At 46.2% G+C, this 16,567-nt stretch overlaps 2 protein-coding genes across 2 annotated transcripts; one reads left to right on the forward strand and one right to left on the reverse strand.

The window, feature by feature from the left end:
* Positions 1 to 657: 657 nt before the first annotated feature.
* On the forward strand, positions 658 to 8,770 carry SLC45A1 (solute carrier family 45 member 1; the record flags this gene model as incomplete). Its single annotated transcript, XM_082295561.1, has 8 exons — positions 658 to 1,549; positions 2,489 to 2,581; positions 3,024 to 3,248; positions 4,264 to 5,003; positions 6,142 to 6,295; positions 7,362 to 7,538; positions 8,212 to 8,417; positions 8,489 to 8,770. The coding sequence occupies exons 1-8, from the start codon at positions 1,048 to 1,050 to the stop codon at positions 8,768 to 8,770; spliced, it is 2,379 nt and encodes a 792-aa protein (XP_082151687.1). The 5' UTR covers positions 658 to 1,047.
* A 6,404-nt stretch (positions 8,771 to 15,174) lies between these two features.
* Positions 15,175 to 15,957, reverse strand: MRPS16 (mitochondrial ribosomal protein S16). The gene is made up of 3 exons (XM_082295751.1): positions 15,865 to 15,957; positions 15,532 to 15,792; positions 15,175 to 15,454 (listed from the first exon to the last, which is right to left on the reverse strand). The coding sequence occupies exons 1-3, from the start codon at positions 15,875 to 15,877 to the stop codon at positions 15,309 to 15,311; spliced, it is 420 nt and encodes a 139-aa protein (XP_082151877.1). The 5' UTR covers positions 15,878 to 15,957; the 3' UTR covers positions 15,175 to 15,308.
* Between the last annotated feature and the right edge of the window lie 610 nt (positions 15,958 to 16,567).

The following is a 16,567-nucleotide window of genomic DNA, read 5'->3' on the forward strand; positions in this document are numbered from 1 at the left end:
GAAAGAAGCAGAAAACATGAGATTTAGGGGAGTTCTGAACAGCCAAAGAATAGAAGAGCTGGGAGGTTTTTTCCCAGGGGAACTGTAACCAAAAAAGTAAGAAACTTATTTTACTCACTAGTGTGCAGTTGTGAGGGTTTTCTGAAGAGGGGTGGGGTGATGTGGAGCCATTCTAGTGCAGCAGCAGCTTTGGTCTGTGGGCAAGGAGGCATAAAGAAAAGGTCAGACTTCACTCATGAGCTGTTTCCATTTCTGGCAAAAAGAGTCAAGAAATCACATGTGGTTCGTTTATGCAGCAGATCTGTTGGCATCTATCTGATGTGCTATTTTGGAAACCATTTGGCTGTTTTACCCACCACACTGTGTATGCTTTGGCTACAGAAGTGATCCTGATGAGATCCAAGGAGCCTATTCAGCACTTGAGTACCATTTAGCAATGAAAGAGGAGTAGCAGTTCTGAGGGTGGCTTGTGGGGTATGTATCATCTTCTCATGATTCAGTTCCTAAGGATCAGACGCTGTCCTTGCAGTGGAGATATCTCTGCTGAATTCAGGAATGGAAATAGGAATAAAACTGAACTTGGTCATTGAGAAAAAGGTTTTGCCTTAAGCCTTGGCCTCAGCACAGGCGGCAGGAGTGATAGGATCAGTAGCAAAAGGATTTTTTACCAAAGTGATTCCATGTTGCAGCAGGGGTCTGGAATCTGCTGCCAAGCCATGGCTTTGCATCACTGTAAACGCAGACTGAGATTGGGATTTATTTTTTCAGCTTGAGTGAGTTTAACTTAAGTGAATTCTACATAAATGTAAACCCTTTGCTGACCCATTGTGAACTTCTGGGAAGTGTGACATATGACTGTTAATTGCTTTAAGTATTTCAGTCTTCATCCCATGTGGTGGTAGGCAATACCTCAGTAACCTAGACAGTATCTCTGGTGTCTCATTTGTGCAAAGATGCAGAGATGTGCCCATGAAACACAAATGCCTTCCATCGAGAGATGGAAAGAAGAAGTTGTAATTAACACAAAGGCCACACTTCATATGTGAAATGTTGAGAAATGACTTGAACTTAGGTAAAAGAAATAAAGCAAAGTTTTTCTTAATCGACCATTTTGTTCTGAGCTATTTGTCTTCCAGACCCCTACCCATGATGATTCCACCATCTGCACCAAGCCCTGTCAGTGATGCTGCACTCTTGTCAGGTGTGGCTTCTCAGGAAGTCTGGAGAGCACCAGTTCCAGGCTATTCTGGACTGGCCACACGGCACATAAGTCACCGGGCCAACAACTTCAAGAGACACCCAAAAAGGAGGAAACACATCCGCCCTTCGCCGCCACCACCACCAAATACTCCATGTCCTATTGACCTGGTTGACTTTGGGGATCTCCAGCCTCAGAGGTCTTTCTTGGAACTCCTGTTCAATGGGTGCATTCTCTTTGGGCTTGAATTCAGCTATGCCATGGAAACAGCCTATGTTACCCCTGTGCTGCTCCAGATGGGGCTTCCAGACCAACTGTATGGAATGGTGTGGTTCATCAGCCCTATATTAGGTAACTTTCCTTCCCTCTTATTTTTCCCACTACACAGGGTGGTTTTTTTATTTTTTGTTTGCAGTACCTCAGCTGTTGTTGAGTATATTCTCACGAGGTTAAGAAATACTAACCATAATTTTAGACAAACAAATAGGAGGATAATTCTTGCTGTGCCCCACCTAAAATAAGACCAATGTGCTCCAGAGATCTGTTCTTTTAACAGCTTCTCAACCTCTTAAAACTTGTGTGAGGGTAAGCTTTGGTTTCTCTATTCCTGTATTTAAAAACAAGCATAAGAGGATTGGTATATCCATTTATGTCCCTATTTAAAAAAGCATACAGGGACAGTTTTCAAGGTGTGTGAAAAAAAGCAGAGTGGGATTGCTTTCTCCTGTTTAACTTTCTGAAACAAATGAGGTGTTCCAATGATGAAAGACCATTGACCACTGGTGATATGGGCATTGGATTACTTGCCTTAGCACTGAGGCAGGGCTGGGAGTGTATCCATCACTATGGATACCACTTGGAAAATTTTGTTCTGCCTGTTCTTGCACTCACAACATGTGCTTCAGAAGAAGAGATGGGCCCCTCCTAGCAGGCTGGCACAGATTAATACAGGCACCTTTCCTACTTGTATATTTGCTTCCTGCTGTTTTCCAAGCTAATCCTGCAGGGGATCTCACATCTAATATGGGATAAATGAAATAGCCTTTGAGGAGCAGAGTGCTTAAGAACGTGTAACTTGTACTCTGACTCTTCACCTGGTGTCAAACTCTCTGTTACTGATGCAGAGTGAAGTGCCCTGCAGTGAGCAGCAGCACATTATGTTATTCAGTCCTTGTGCTGTGTGTGCCCCTGGGTGACCAGTCCTGTCCTGCATTTAATTGCCTTTTAAGGCATGCCTGTTTTAACTCCTCTGTGAGACAGGCTTGTTCATTGGTGATTCCTTTTTTCTAGGGTTTTTGCTACAGCCTTTGCTGGGAGCCTGGAGTGACAGGTGCACATCAAGATTTGGGAGGAGAAGACCTTTCATTCTGGTCTTAGCAGTAGGTGTGTCTTTTAGAAACGATGGGCATAACACTTCAAAACGTTGTGCATCTCTCTTCTGTGACATCCCGTGTGGCACTAAGCTGAACAAAATGCTCCTGAGGTGTTGGGTATTGTGAGTCTGAAGAAGGTGGTGAGTGACATTGAGCTGATGCTTTGGCAGCTGGAGATCCACATATAAAAGCCTCTCAGAGAATGAAAGGATGATGTTTTGAGGGTCAAGAACGTGGATGTTTTTGGCCAAAGCAAACTCTAGACATTTGTTAAGGTCAAATAGTGGAAAAGGATTATGTATATCCTGTAAGCCACACTACTTTCCCAGGCTGCATTGATCTGAACAAGAGCAATAGTGCTTGCTGGAAGAATAATGATTTTGGAACCTGGAGCTCTGCAGGCTTCTTTTGCTTACAAATAGTGACCAATTTTGTTTTGGTTTTGTTCCCAGGAGCATTGCTTGGGCTCTCACTTATGCTGAATGGCAAAGATATAGGGAGTGCCTGGTCTGACACTGAGAATAACCACAAATGGGGGATCATCCTTACAGTCTGTGGGGTTGTCCTCATGGACTTCAGTGCAGATTCAGCAGACAATCCCAGTCATGCCTACATGATGGATGTGTGCAGCCCAGTGGATCAAGACAGGGGCCTCAACATCCACGCTTTGTTAGCAGGTATGTTTTCTTGGTGCTTCCTGGGTGATGTGAGCCTTAAGCAAACAAGCCCTGCTGTGAGAAAGCAGGATGGAAGTCACTGGTCTTTTCCTGAATAAGCATAATGACCAAATACTGAGAGGTATCACTAATTAACCATGAAAAAAAAAAATCTATGTATTGCAAAAGGTTTTTGTAACTACCACAACTCAAACAAGGTACAGTCCTGGGTTGTTCATCTGAAGATCCGTCACATATTTTGTAAGACCTATGGAAAGAAAATTATCCCTTGAGGGAGGAGGTTTGGCTTCCTGCAGGTGTGGAATATGCGTTTTGTATTTGCTCTGTTGGAGGCAAAAGTGCACACTGGGTGCTGTGATTCCTCACTGCTGTCATCTTCAATTGCTGTGCTGTCCTGTCTAGGACAATATTCCACACTCTTGAATGTGTTTGAGAGTAAGAAAGGAGAGTGTTTTAAGACTTTGACCATGTGAATGGAGAGAGAGAGAGGTGCTCTCAAAACTTCCCTGTTCATCGGTAGTAACACAGTGACAGTTTTGTGCACTGTCAACACAGTGCTGAGTAATGAGCTTGCTACGCTTCTGAAGTGATTGGATCTGTCTTGGATGCAGTTAGATCTGCATTCCTCATATGAGGAAAATGGATTTTCACTTTCAGGAAAACAGTCTTAGCTGAATGATTGCAGAGCCTTGTCACAAGGCTGGTGGACACTTCTGTTTACGGACTGAAATAGATAAAGGTAAGGTATTTTGTTCTTGGCAAAGAAAAATTACAATTTTTAATTACTTGTATCATCACTTTCACAGCACTTGCTCCCTCTTTCTGTACCATGTTGGTACATCCAGACTTTCCTTGTGGCACAGCTGTGTTTATTAGTGCATTTGACATGAAAAGGAGTCAACTGGGAAAACAGAAATGTCAGATTCTACTCGTGATTCATTAGACGAGACGCTGTGCTGCTACTGACTTGTGGGACTGGATAGGAAAGATAATCTTAGCTCTGTTTTTCCACCAGGTCTTGGAGGTGGCTTTGGTTATGTTGTTGGAGGAATACACTGGGATAAAACCAGTTTTGGAAAAGCTGTAGGAGGGCAACTTCGTGTCATCTATGTCTTCACCTCAGTTGTACTGACTATTGCTACTGTGCTGACTCTAGTTAGCATTCCAGAGAGACCCTTAAAGTCCTCTAACAGGAAGAAAAAGGTGATGAAAAGTCCAAGTCTTCCTCTCCCTCCTTCTCCACCTTTCTTCTTTGAGGACAGTGTAAATGAAAACTCTGCTTCTCATAACTCAGCTCACTTACAGGCAAGTTTTACAAGTCCTGTTTCCCCCATGAGCCCACTCACGCCAAAATATGGGAGTTTTATCAGCAGAGACAATTCTTTGACGGGAATTAATGAGTTTGCATCATCCTTTGGGACTTCAAATATTGACAGTGTGCTTATAGACTGTTTTACAGGCGGGCATAATAGTTACATGGCACTTCCAGCTAGTTTGTCCAGGCAGCCTGTCAGTGTCAGCTTTCCTCGGGTGCCTGATGGCTGTTTCCATGGAGCAAATGGAATTCTGGAGCAAGGGGAGAGCAGCTTAACATCAGGGCCTGACAGTGATGTGCTGAGAGTGGGTTCACTGGATGCAATAAAGCCACGGTCATCAGGGATCTTGAAAAGACCTCAGACCTTGGCCATTCCAGATGCTGTAACAGGACACTGCCCAGAGAATAACAGAAGAAGAAATGTAACCTTCAGCCAACAGGTAAGAGCAGGAAATCAATGATATGTCCATGTAAACATGAGTGTTATTAATCTGTTCATATAGTTTTAAACGTGTGGTGCACAAATTATTCATTAAAGACTCTTGTGACAGCTTCCTCATAAAAGTCATTATGGGAACAGCACACCTGCTATGACTCTATTAGTAAAGTAGTGGGTAGAATGTGAATTATGACTGACAGTCTGTCAGCTGCCTTTGTCAGGGTGGCAGAAATGGGAATGTCCCACTCTTAACTGGGCCAGGTGTGAGAGTTAGGTCAGTATTTTTAGTCCTGCTTCACTACCAAGGGAGCTACCACATGAGAGCAGAAAAGGTCACATTTTTATTGAGCCTGTATCTTCCCTTTCCACAGAAAGACCTGCAAAATAGGGCCAGGGATAGGATTCTCCCATGAGCTTCTCCTTATGGCAGTCATTACATCTGGCTCCATCAGGGAGGTGAGCTTTCCCTTACTGAGGGATAAGACTCTGACTTCACCTCCCACTGTTGGTGATAACTTGGAATGTCTGAGACCTCTGCATGCTGGCCCATTTTTTTATGATCTGGGATGAGGTAAACTGTCCTCTGTTATTTTTTGTTTTGGTTTGGGGATTTTTTTTTTTGGGGGGGTGGTGTTTTTTTTGTTTTGTTTGTTGTTGCTGTATTTTGACCCAGTTTGTGAGGGCAGACTTTGTTAGGGCCAGGATTGTACATACTGGGCACACTGAGGTTGAGCATCGAGGTTAGCAAGCAATGAGAATGTGTTTCAATTAAACTCATCCTCTTCTTCCTCAGTGTCTCTAAAACTTTAGGATCCACATGTGCCTGAATGTGGGTACAGCTCCTATAAACGCAGTGGAATTTACGCATTCCCGCTGTGCCTGTGCATCTGGATGTGGTTGCCAAGTGCCCTAGTGAAGGGAAGAGAACTGTTTCAAGTGTACTGAAAGCTGCAGTGCAGTGCTGCCATTTGACACTTGTTCCGATCTAATATACTTTTCAGTCTCCAAGTCAACATACTCCAGCAGCAGAGTTTAACTTTCAGATGATCAGATAGGCGTGCAATATTGCATACATCTGCTTAAAGGATGTTTGTGCTTCCCTTACTGTGCTTGTTGACCTGGCAGTTCTTATGGTGCAGGTTGCCAATATCCTGCTGAATGGCGTGAAGTACGAGAGCGAGCTGAATGAATCAGGAGAGACCTCAGAGCAGCCCCTCTCCGTGAAGCTGCTTTGCTCAACCATCTGCCACATGCCCAAGGCTCTCCGTAACCTCTGCATCAACCACTTCCTAGGTACTCCCAAAGCTCTGGCTTGCCTTCACTGGAAGTACTCTACCCCGGGTGAACCTTTTTCAGTATTTTATCTATTGCTGCAATGGCTGCTAACTAGAGACAATGTGATTTCTTCCATATAGATACCAATGAGGTACCTTCTTAGTTTCTTAGAACACTTAGGAAAAAAAAAAAAACCAAACATCCCAACAAAGCAGTAAAGCCTGTGTTCCTAGAAAGGGAACAACAACAGCCTAAATCAGCACATCTGTTAAGTGGAATGTTCACACCAAGCAGAAAGATGAGATTAGTTGCATTTCCATGCTTACACCCTGAGACTGGCATTTACTTTCCTCCCTCTGACAGCTCATGTACAGGGGTCCCAGAACATGCCAAGAGGAGGTGTGGAATGTGGCTTTGCAGGAGTGCCTGTAACCAGCATAGTGTTACCTTTAGTCTTTAACATTGTGTGACTGGTGTTTAGGAAGGGCTTGCAGTCACTCCAGTTTACACAAAATTGGACAGAAGGGACCAGGTAATTAATACTCATTGGCTGTGAAAGGAATTAAGGGATTGTCTACATCAGTGACCTTGGTGACAATTTGTGAGTAGAGATTTTAACTGTGTCAGAGGCACTCTGGAGGCTGCAGCCATGCCATTAGAAGCACTCCTTCCAGTCCTACGTGTGAAGATAACAGCAACCTGAAATTACCATGGGATGAGCCATTCTGTTATACTGAGCGCTGTGTCCTGTCAGAACCTGAAGACAGCACAGACTGCTGTCATCTGTTTTTCTGTCTTGCTAAACCAGTATTTTGTGGCCTTTAGTCAGCCTCTAGGATTCCACTTAGGAATTCAAATGGTAAATCTTGGTCTTTAAAAGCCTGAATGTCTTTAACAAACATTGCAGCATTATGCACAGGGAGCAGCGTGGTCTCAGATAAATGTGGCTGGGTGTTATGTAACACTCAGGTTGCACAACCTGTCCTAGGGTGTGATTTGTAATATAGCTGATAACATCCTTGTAAACTTACAAGGGGAATCAGATATTCTGAAATCCTAATAGGTAACTTCTCACTTCTTTCAGGGTGGCTCTCATTTGAGGGGATGTTGCTCTTCTATACTGACTTCATGGGAGAAGTAGTGTTCCAAGGGAACCCAAAAGCACCTCACAACTCAGATGAGTATCAGAAGTACAACACTGGGGTCACCATGGGCTGCTGGGGAATGTGCATCTATGCATTCAGTGCTGCTTTCTATTCAGGTACTTGGCACATCCATCTTAACTACTGCTTTGGGAAAAGATATGTTTCTTAAATGTGGTGTTTCTGCAACAGGTAGCCCAGTGTTTATGTTGCACATAGCCTACCACATGGCACAAGTGCTGAAGCCAAGTGTTCTTTTTCACCCGATCACCTCTGCTAGTTAGCTTGGCCTGCACTGACAGCAGGTGAGGTCAGCAATCCAGTGAAAACCCATCTCTCCTTGGATGTGTTTCCTTTCACAAGCAGCATTTTCAATGTACATTGAATCCAGAAATACATGCAGTCACCATAGGCACAACTCTGGTGCAGCAGCACCCAGTGCCTGTGTGTCCCAGACAGAGCACTCAGGTGTCATGTGCCACCCCAGCACTTTGTCACGTATGTCATGCCTCTGCCTGCCCACCCCCACCAGTTCCTATTTAACCCCCTGGGACCGGGGCACTGCTCAGCTCTGCCGTGCCCTCTGTGCAGATAGGGCAGCAATGCTGCATCATGGCAGCTGGATTTGGAAGGGGTCCTTGGCACTCACATGCAAGCCACCAATTCCTCAGAGATGTAGTGGTTGCCAGTGAGATGTGGCTGCCTAACCAAAGGTGGACCCCTCAGCCCCACTGACCGCTGGCAGTGGGGAGGGCTGCAATTCACCCCGAAAGCTGTACCGTTTTCTTGCAGCTGTGCTGGAGAAGCTGGAGGAGCGGTTTAGCACACGGACACTGTACTTTGTGGCATACTTGGCCTTTGGGCTGGGCACGGGCCTGGCCACGCTCTCCAGGAATGTCTACGTGCTGCTGTCCCTGTGCGCTACCTACGGCATTCTGTTCGCCACGCTCTGCACGCTGCCCTACTCCCTGCTCTGCGACTACTACCAGAGCCGAGAGGTGAGCTTCGGGCCGGGGAGGGGACAGGAGCCCCCGGGACTCCCCCTTACTCTGTGGCTGTGTCCCCACAGTTCGTAGGCTCGCAGGCGGAGGGCACGCGGCGTGGGATGGGCGTTGACATCTCCTTGCTGAGCTGCCAGTACTTCCTGGCGCAGATCCTCGTGGCCCTGGCCATGGGGCCGCTGACGGCGGCTGTGGGCAGCGCCAGCAGTGCCATGTACTTCTCCAGCCTGGTGTCCTTCCTGGGCTGCCTCTTCTCCTCCCTCTGCGTCACCTACGAGCTGCTGCCCACCGAGGAGCTGCCACCCACCGAGGAGCAGCGTCCGCTCCTGCCCCGTGCGCGGAACGAATAAATGGGAGAAGCTGCCACAGCCTCTGCTGCCTCATTGCGTCACCCTTGGTCTCCCGATCGTGACAAGATGGGCTGTGCGCCCCTGGGCCGGCAGCAGTGGGCTTGGCAAATGGAAAGAAAGGTCTGCGCTGGCTTTGGTGAGCTTTCCCCCGCCTGGTGGGAAGGTGAGGGGTGAGTCAGCGGCGCCTGGCACTGCTCGTCCTTCCCCTGAGGTGGCAGAGGGCCTGGGGCCACAGCAGCAGGAAGTGGTGGGGCCGTTCCCTCCAGCTGCCTCGTGGTGCTGTCATCCCGGGGATGACTGGTATTGTCCAGCATGAGGCAGGAGACCTGAAACTCTGGTGCCTGGGCAGGACAGCCTCACTCTCTGGAGTGGCAGTGAGCTGCTAGGCTGCACACTGCTGCAGAGACTGCCACCGTGGGAGTGGTGACCTGCCAGTTTGGGGGGCAGAAGGTGCCACCTCCTGGCCAGGCAGAGCAGCCTTGGTCGCCTGTGAGGCCTTTGGGAGCTGCTGGTCCAACCTACAGCCTCTGCCCGTGGGAGGCCTGGCTCTGGAGGGTGCTTTTCAAAACTTTGGAAAAGCTGAGAGCAACTGGTCCTGCTTGGGTGGTGTAAGTCCTCTGCCAAGTGCCGTGGGCTTCTGGGTGCACAGAGCTCCCACCAGCAGAACTGCTACAAGACACCACAGTGGGCTGAAAGCGCTGTGGCCTGGCTCCCACACCCCACTCTGGAGGTCCTGGCTGTGGTCCTTGGTGATGTTTGCCAATACATCCATATTTCCTTCCTCGTTAGATTTTAATTAAGACTACAGGTGTTTGTGATGACTTAGGAGGAGGATTTGTCCAGAATCCAATTTAGCAGTTGTCCATAACACAGCTTTGCAGAGAAAGGTCTTTTCCCATCAACCTCCCTTGGGCAGAAGGTTACTCTGAAGTTTACTCTTAAGAAAAATCATTTGTATGGAAGCCTGCATCACATCATTCTTGTTTATACAATTTTACCATGGGACATTCTGAAGTCTGTGTGGGGATCAGTGACTTAAGTGCTTGTCAGAGCTGCATCTTCCACATCTCAGTTAAAACAGTAAAAGGGCTTTGGGTTTCATTATCTGTGAGATTTCTTAATTAATCTGATTTTAGAAGGTGGTGTGTGAGAATTTGTACAAGTTCTAGTTAAGGCCAGGAGTTAATTTTAAGTCATAAATAAAACTATTTCTAAAGTTCCTGTCAGTCTGCCTCCGTATTTGGGTAGGCAGCCAATGTTTACCAAGGCTGAGGGGCATTTTGGTGTTCACATGTGCTGCACATGGCATCCCTGAAGAGATTATATTTGCTCACCTGGTCCCTAGGTCCAGAAGAAGGGTTTTCTCTAGAGAGTCACTCCTTTAAATGGGTTGTACTTCACTGCTCCCCTAAGTTTATTCTGATCTATGATGCCAAGGTGAAATAATATGTGTAATCTTTAGTTGTTGTGGCTTACTATAATCCAGTGCTGAAAGCATAATACATTACTTGTAAGAACCTCTCATTTTTATCATCTGCTTCCAAGTGTTACTTTTTAAAAACTTTATTTTAGAAGCAAGTTTCATGTTACTCAGTAGTGACTTAAACAGAGGAATACTACTGAAGTTATGAAGTCAAGCACTCAGGGGACTGTTAGCTATCAGATTGATGAGTACATTCATCTTTCATTTCTTTGTTTGGGCTTACATAGTGTCATATCTGCAAATCTGTGCCATTTCTTCGATTATGGGACAGTTCAGGACAAAGCTGGGACAAAATAGCATGAGAAACTACATTTGGCACTTCTGATTTCTGACAATCTAAAGACTTGACTTTGGAGAATTTTTCTTTTCTTGTTAGTCTGCTTTGTAATTTTAATTTCTCTTCCTTATCTTCTCAAACTTTAAAAAATTATTTTATTTTTTGTTTGGTCCCTCTAGCTAATGTGGTATTACTTCTTAAATTTTTTTCTCCTCTTTTGTAGCCAGCATTATTGCACTAAATGGATTGTGAGCACTTTACTTTTCCACATAGCTGGAGTTGCAGATCATTTGGTTGCAAGTGAAAATCTTCAAAAGATTCATAAAATCAATGTATTTGATGATAATGTTTGTCTCCATTTCCATCTGTAAATAATATGAACTACGTTTATATAGTTATAAAACTATTGCTATGCCTGTATGCATTGCCCAATAGACTCTATATTACATTTTCTATTTTATGGGATATGGACTTTATTTTGCATATGTATTTATGTAGTGGTACATACATAGTACTTTTAAGTCAACATCAGTCTGTGTTAATTTGGGGTTTTGAGCAATACTAGTGGTGTCTGGAAGAAAAACAGAGCCTGTCACCATCATGCAGAGCTGGAAGCTGCACCAAATCCTTAGAAATAACTTTAAAAAGAGGCATTGCTTAACTTGCTTATTCTCTTCCTTTGACAGACATTTTGTATTTTACAGAAATTACTGTATATGGTCACTGGTGAACTGTGAGCTGCAAGGTGATGTTTACCTTCTGGAATCCAAATGCTTCAAATATTCTGTCTAAATTTGCAAGTTAGTGATTAGAAAAACGATGCATGGGTTTAGGCAGGAAAATGATTTTATGCTGTGCTGTTTTTCAGTGATGCCTAAAGGTTAATTTTGATTAAGTCCATATCATTAAAGGTTGCTTCATGGCAATTATTTGTGGATGTTTGTAAATGTATTTATTACACACGTACAGAAGCAGGGAAAATGGGGAGAGGGATGGAGAAAAGACCTAACCAGTTTTCACATTTGTAATTAAGCTACCTGTAACCATTTCAGCATGTCTGCAGCTCACTCAGCCTTTGCTGTTTCTCAGAAAAGACAACCTCATGATTTCAGAACTTCTGCTGTTCTTTGATTGCAAAAATAAGTCTTTTCAAGAATCAAACAGAATAAAATTGTGTATATATATATATAGTATGTATCTATGTATATATAAAGAAAAACAATATTGGGAAGTATTTAAAAAAGTTCTCTAGTAAATTTATTTTCTACAAATGAGTAATTAAACATCTTGCACTCTATAGGAGAGACAGTTTATTAAAAAAAGAATTTGCATAAAAGGTAGCTTTCTTAATGTATGTTCTCCCTCCCTCAGACTGGGAGACAGCCTCAGGAGAGAGGAGAAACTTTTAGATGCCATTATCATAACAGCACCCAATGGATTGCATAAATCAAATACACATCTTGAGAACTCTTTGAGTACCAGGGGCTGAAATGCCAAGGGAGATCTCCAGCATCTGTTTATCTAAATAGACATTTTCCAAACCTGTGGTTGTTATTTCATAATGATTCATTTAGCCCAGCTTTTCTGCAGGGAAGGTTTTTGTGGATGTTCACTGGGGAAATGGCTGTAGCAACTTTCCATTGCTGTTCCTGTGCCCCAGGCTGCTGCTCCTGTAGCACAGTCAGTTGGCAAATTCCAGTCTGCAACACTCAAAACAGAAGCAAAAGCTGCAGGGCAGCAGCACTGGGACAGGCTGGAGGTCTTTTACTAGAATCCTTACTTGGTATTGCAGTTCTTGCTGTGTCCTAACAGGTTTGAAGGTTCTGGGGAGACAGCATACTTCTTGTATGCTGTGCAAGAAGCTTTTAATGTTAAAAGCCTTGTCAACACCCTCTCTCATATATACCATGCAGAAATGGTAAATACATGGAATAATGACAATTTTGGGTGATTGCAGCTTGCTGCCTAATGCCCCCAGCCCCAGTGGTGGCCACGTTCTCTTTAGATCTAAAAGGCAAGAGCACAGCCCAATACCCAAAAAGGGTTAACAGTAAACAATGGGGAGGTTGCTTCATCCTGTGTGGAATATGGAAGTCCGGGGAGCAGAAGAAAGCAGGCAATGAGTAACATTAATAAGATGAATTCCAGTGCAGGATGTGCCCAGAGTAGCAGTCTGCAGGCTGGGGAGCAGTCTGCAGTGGGGGTGATGCATTATCAGCTGTGTATGTAAGCTGTATGCAAGCTTGTTTGTTTGTTTTGTTCTTGCTTTTTCTAGGATCCGGGGATAGCTTTCTCTCAAAAAGGATAACAAATCTTGTTGCAATAGCCAAAGGAACAGCCAGCAGAGGAAATCACAGCATCAGAGCAGAGATGAAGATTTTGGGTTGTGTGAGTACAGTGCTAACCAAGCTTACGAGAGCTACTTGAACATGAGGAATGTAACAGTATTGCTGTCAGTCCTGTGAAGAATTACTGTGCTGGAGGTTTGAGCTTCATCCATAGCTTTCTTCAAGCCTGGCTTTTGCTGTGTGCCAGCCTGATGATACCCTACTCTGCTTCTGCTTTATGCCCGTTCCTTTCAGTTGTTTTTAATTTACTACAGTTATTTATTTTTTAGCCCACACAACTCTTTGGGGAAGAGGGGATGGAATACAACTGAGTAAGAGGAATGCTGCTTCCTACCAGGAAAGGAAAATGTTTGCTCCTTTTACCCAAGCTCTTGCTGTGAATTATTTAGTGAAGTGTTTAGAGCAACAAGCCCTTGAACCTACATTCCTATGCGCTCTTTATTATGTAGAGCCCCCTTAACCAACAGGGGCTCTTCATGGCTCCAGAGAAAATAATCTTTGGAAAGGTAGGTTCAGTCCAAGGTGTAAATGGCATTCAGTGCTCAGAGCTACCTGCTGCTGGTTTTCTCTACCACATTCCAGGAGGCCTCAGACACCCCCCTTTTTTCCAGCCCTGCACCTCTCACCATTTGCACGGTACTACAGTTGTTCACTGTAATTTGTTCTCAGCCTTCATCTGCTGTCAGCATCACAGCAGCTGAGAATTATGCTTTGTATGCCCAGCATGCCTATTTTTTTTTTTTTGAAAGCTTGAGCTGTCCTGTCCTGGTGCACAGTACTGTACCTCTGTGCACAAAACCCCACTGCTTCCACAGCAGGCTTGGGGTTACAGTGGCCCAGAGGCTGTGCATTGTTGTACAGACTGTTCTTCTGACTCACATGGAACAGTTTATACATCTAGAAAAAGTTACTAATTGGGTCCATAAGAAGAGACAGACCCAGTACTTGCATGGACAACGAGGAGGGAATTAGGTGAGGCACTGCCAGACTCTCCTCTTAGAACTTCCTTCATTTACCTCCTGTTACCACTGTGTCACGCAAAATTAGTGTGTGATGCCAATAGTCCCTCACCCTCCTGCATTGCAGAGCAGCCCCAGAGCACTTATTATGGCAAAGGGCATGAAAACAACTGTTTTATTGCCTTGTGGATGACTGTGGGATGCTTTATTTAGTAACAATGTAAGGCTGAGGGGTTGTGTGGGGTTTGTTTTGGTTTTGTTTGTTTGCATTTTTTTTAATGGGGCCAAAAGCCAGGTCTCCACAGAATTGTCTTAAAAGAAACATTACAGACAGACCTTGGGTTCAAAGGGGAAAGCTCTGGAAAGGAAAAGCTTCGTGGTACCTTTGATTATGGTAAGAAAAACACTGTGGATGCAAACCTTCCCCGTGGAGCAAGGAAAGGAAATCTAGAGTAAGCTAGGGAGGAACTTCCTACAAATGAGTGCACCAGAGTGCACTCACCATTTGATACAAAACATGATGCTGGACGTACCAAATACACAGAAAAGGAGGGAGGTGTAATAGAAAAGCACCACCACTTTTCATAGCCTCAGTCACTTCCAAGAATAGCTTTTTACTCACCTAATCTTTCATCCATGAGCAGAAATAAAACCACTCTTTCTCAGTATTGTGAGAGCAAGCCAGACCCTTTTCTTAAAGTGTTTTGTCTACTCATCCTCTGTTGGGCTGCTTACACTACGGCTTTTACTGAGATGCAACACTGGAAACTTGTCTTTGCCTGATGTTTGTAGAATCATCTAGGAATTGCACCAAAGCAAACCCCAAAAAGCATAAGGTGCATCTAAAGTAGGAGAGGGACTTTGGTGGATTTCTTGCCTCTTCAAACAGGGTCAAATATGTGATTAAATAGTAAGACTCAAAGGACAATTTCCCCAATCCCTCTTTACATGAGACCGAAATCTTTCTCTTTTACTTGTAAATGAACAAACAGGCCCAGAAACTCTCTAGAGAAAGTAAACAGAAATACAGCTGCACTTCCATTTGCATTTGTCTGTGCCAGGCCTCCCCTGAACCACTGGACTGCTCTGTTACAGTAAATCACAGCCAGAAGTCAAGCCACTTGACAAGTGGAGCAGGCCAATGGAAGCTGGCAGAGGACACGCCATTACTGCAGGCAGAGAAGCTGGAGCCAATGGCACGCCTAGGAAATGCTGTAGGTGCCTCCTGGAATGGTTCTGTACCTGCCTTAGAGCAGCAAAACCTCTTTTATGCACCAAATTTGGCAACAGTGAACTTCGGTTGAGAAGAGTCTGGAGAAAGCAGCAGATGGACTGTGTAGAGTGTAGAGGTAACACTTTAATGGGGTCAGATGCACTGACGGGCAGGAGGCGTCCTCGGGCCCGGGCGGGCCGGTGCGGTCCCAGACCGGTGCGGTCTCGGGCCGCTCGGGAGCCTCCCGGCCGGGGCGTGTCAGGCCGCGGTGCCCGCCGCGGTGCCGGGCTCGGCCGGACCGTCCGCAGGGGCAGCCTCGGGCTGCTGCTCGCGCTGTCGTCGCCGGCGCAGCCTCTCAGCGCCGGTCACCGTCATGGGGTGGAGCGGCAGGAACCCCGCCAGCCCTGCCCGGTGAGACGCGGTGAGACGCGGGAGCGAACCGGGGCCTGCCCCCCACCCGCGGCGCCCGCCCCACGCCTACCCAGGAGCTTCTCGGCGGGCCGGGACAGCTGCGCGCCGCAGCCCAGCCAGTACCGCAGTCGCTCCAGGTTGAGCCCCGCCACCTTCTCGCCGTGCGCGTTGGGCAGCGGGTCAAGGCAGCCGAGCTGCTCCAGGTACTTCCCGTCGCGGGCGCGCTTGCTGTTGGCCGCCACGATGCGGAAGAACGGCCGGTTGGTGCAGCCCCCGAGGGCGAAGCGGATGACGACGTGGCCGCCGCGGCAGCCCCTCAGGAGGCGGCTCCCTGCGGAGAAAGCGCGGGGCGGTCACGGCCGGGCCGGGCCGAGCCGGGCCGCTCCGAGCCCGCGGCACTCACCGAGCTGCACCATGGCGGCGGCACGGCCCGCGCGCGGCGCGCAGCGATGACGTAAAGGGCCCGGAAGCGCTTGGCGTGGGCTCGCGCGGTGGCTGCCGGGAGTTGGAGTCTGAGGGGCGATGGCGTCATTGGGGCATCCCAGTGTCACTGGGAGAGCGGTGCTGCTGGGGCCGGAGATGAGCGCGGAGCCACGGGCAGTCACTGGGGCTCCCCAAAAAGGGAGGGTACAGCCCCAAAGGGCCTGGAAATTCATAGGGAGGGAGGGAGGGGGAGAGGGTGTGCGTGTGTGTAAAACACTGAAACTGCAAAGTTTGTTATTTTTATATATATATAGACAAATAATTTTACTTTATATAAAAATTAATTTTAAAATACCCCCCGTATCTGCTATATTTGTATGTATATTTTTATATATATATCCTATATCTCTAATATATATATTAGATAGATATACCCTATATATATATATAGGATTTTAGAATGTAAGATATCCTGAATATAGACTTACATGGCTTTCAAATACAAATATAGCTTGAGATGAGGCTTGAAAACGTAAGCAGAGGTGACCCGCACGAAGGGAGCAGCACTCTGCCGTGTTCCCGTGTTTCTGTCTCACTGGCACGACCCAACTTCCGGCACTCGGGGATTTTGACTCGCTGCCGCCGCCCGCTGGCGAGCGCGGGTATTGCAGCCCCCGCCGCTA

The sequence above is a fragment of the Coloeus monedula genome, assembly GCF_965178545.1.
Source record: "Coloeus monedula genome assembly, chromosome: 22".
NCBI classification, from domain to species: Eukaryota; Metazoa; Chordata; class Aves; order Passeriformes; family Corvidae; genus Coloeus; species Coloeus monedula.